General features: G+C 35.8%; 1 protein-coding gene across 1 annotated transcript in view; it reads left to right on the top strand.

Moving 5' to 3' along the window:
• ak5 (adenylate kinase 5) overlaps nt 1-1,876 on the top strand; it is a gene marked incomplete at its 5' end in the record, with an annotated part of 80,360 nt that overhangs the window by 67,909 nt on the left and 10,575 nt on the right. The window contains 1 exon segment of the mRNA XM_014013014.1: nt 1,604-1,720. Coding sequence (XP_013868468.1) covers nt 1,604-1,720 — 117 coding nt within the window.

Raw genomic sequence — 1,876 nt, 5'->3', positions numbered from 1 at the left:
AAGTTTCTGTGAGGTTAATTTTAGAGTATATGGTCAGGGTTAGGATATAAAGTCCAAAAAACATGAATGGAAGTCAATGGAAGGTCCCCACGGGGTCAAGAAACAAACATGTGTGTGTGAGAGATCTCCTGTGGCAGGAACAGCTGTAAGTTGTCACTAATGTGATGCATCGTTAAAGTTTTATGTTCTGTAAAAGTAAACAAGGTTTAAGGTTTTTTTTATAACAGATTGTGATGATTTTACCTATTTCCTAAAAATCCTAAAACCAAACCCTAACATGTTTCTTGTTTTAATCCACGTCCTTCAACCCTGGACTTTTAATTTTTGTTCTGTGAAAAGAATCAAGCTGTTGATATTTTTTTTTACATCTATCAGTCAGATGCAGCAAACCTTGTTTTATGTTTAAAAACAATCATCCAGTAAAATAAAACCTGCAGAGCTTTCTGACTCCTAACAACCACCGTCATCTATAAATAAAATAAAGACAGCACAAACTCATTTTAATGTAAGACGACCGAGGACAGAGCAGTGCTGACACACAAACTAAAAATAACATTTGAATTAGCAGCTGCAGCTATCGGCCTTTTCACGCTCAGTTGTTTTATTCAGAACAGAGGAGGGTGCAGCGTCAGTTTGACAGGTTATCAAATATCTGTCTTTATTTATACTCTGCTGCTCATTTCAGTTAACATTACATAATAATTACATTACATGATCATTAGGAAATAATAAAATACTGTAACAATGCTGCATATTTGCTTTAATTTTATGATACATTATTGTAAATACTAAAGGCTCTGTCACACCATGTTTTAAACAACTTATTGCAACTTGTGAAATGTTTGTTCAAAACAAAATTTAAGCTGAAGATGGAATTGAAAAAAAAAATCTACTGAAGCCTGTTTTGGAGGTTTACATACTGTAATGCTAACAATTAGCTCAAATATATAGCCGCTATGAGTACAACAGGCTAGCTGTAACATTTTCATTAGTTGGCATAAGTTGTCTAAAACAGGGTTTCTCAAAGTGAGGGCCGGGGCCCCCCGGGGGGCCGTCAGGGGTAATGGCGGTGCAAAAAAAAGCACAAATTTAAAAATTAAATCTAATGAAATCGTTACCATAATCTGTTTTTCAACCGTTATTTTTTAAATATAACGTATAAAAAATATACTGAAATGTTATTTACGTTCTGTTCTCAATAGTTTGTTGGAAAGTTGTTTTTAGTGTTAAAACATGTTAGTTGATAAAATTCTTAGGCTAAACAAATATTGACAAGTGAATAAAAGTGAGAAAAAACATTCTAAAAGTTGATGATTATTGGGAGCCTTGGTATGGAAAAGTTTGGCAATCCCTGATTTAGACATTGAGCTAAGATTTGGCTGGTAGTAGCTGAGAATCATACACATGCAGTCCAAGTGCAAAATGTTTGCTTAAAAGTTTACCTTCAAGTATTGGAGTCAAACCTGTTCGTATTTTGGATTAATATCTCTTGAACCACACTACTCTTTAAAAACTAAACCTTTCCTTGACATCGACTTTTTACCTTTAGTTTTTGCTGATCGGATTAAGCCTGTGACACGACTGATTTGTGTGTAATCCGCAGAACACGCTGCTGGAGCTGCTGTGTGACGCCGTGGCCTCGTCGCTGCGACAGGGGAAGGGTCTCGTCCTCACCGGCTTCCCCAGAGACCTAAAGCAGGCCGAGGAGTACGAGGCCAAGGTGAGTCCACCTGACAGAAACCTGGTCACAAACATGGGTTTAATATAAAAAGGAAATCAGATATACAGGTGCTGGTCATAAAATTAGAATATCATGAAAAAGTAGATTTATTTCAGTAATTCCATTTAAAAAGTGAAACTTGTATATTATATTCAT

Source organism: Austrofundulus limnaeus, unplaced genomic scaffold (assembly GCF_001266775.1).
Source record: "Austrofundulus limnaeus strain Quisiro unplaced genomic scaffold, Austrofundulus_limnaeus-1.0 Scaffold97, whole genome shotgun sequence".
NCBI lineage: Eukaryota > Metazoa > Chordata > Actinopteri > Cyprinodontiformes > Rivulidae > Austrofundulus > Austrofundulus limnaeus.
This window is presented reverse-complemented; position numbering and strand designations above follow the sequence as displayed.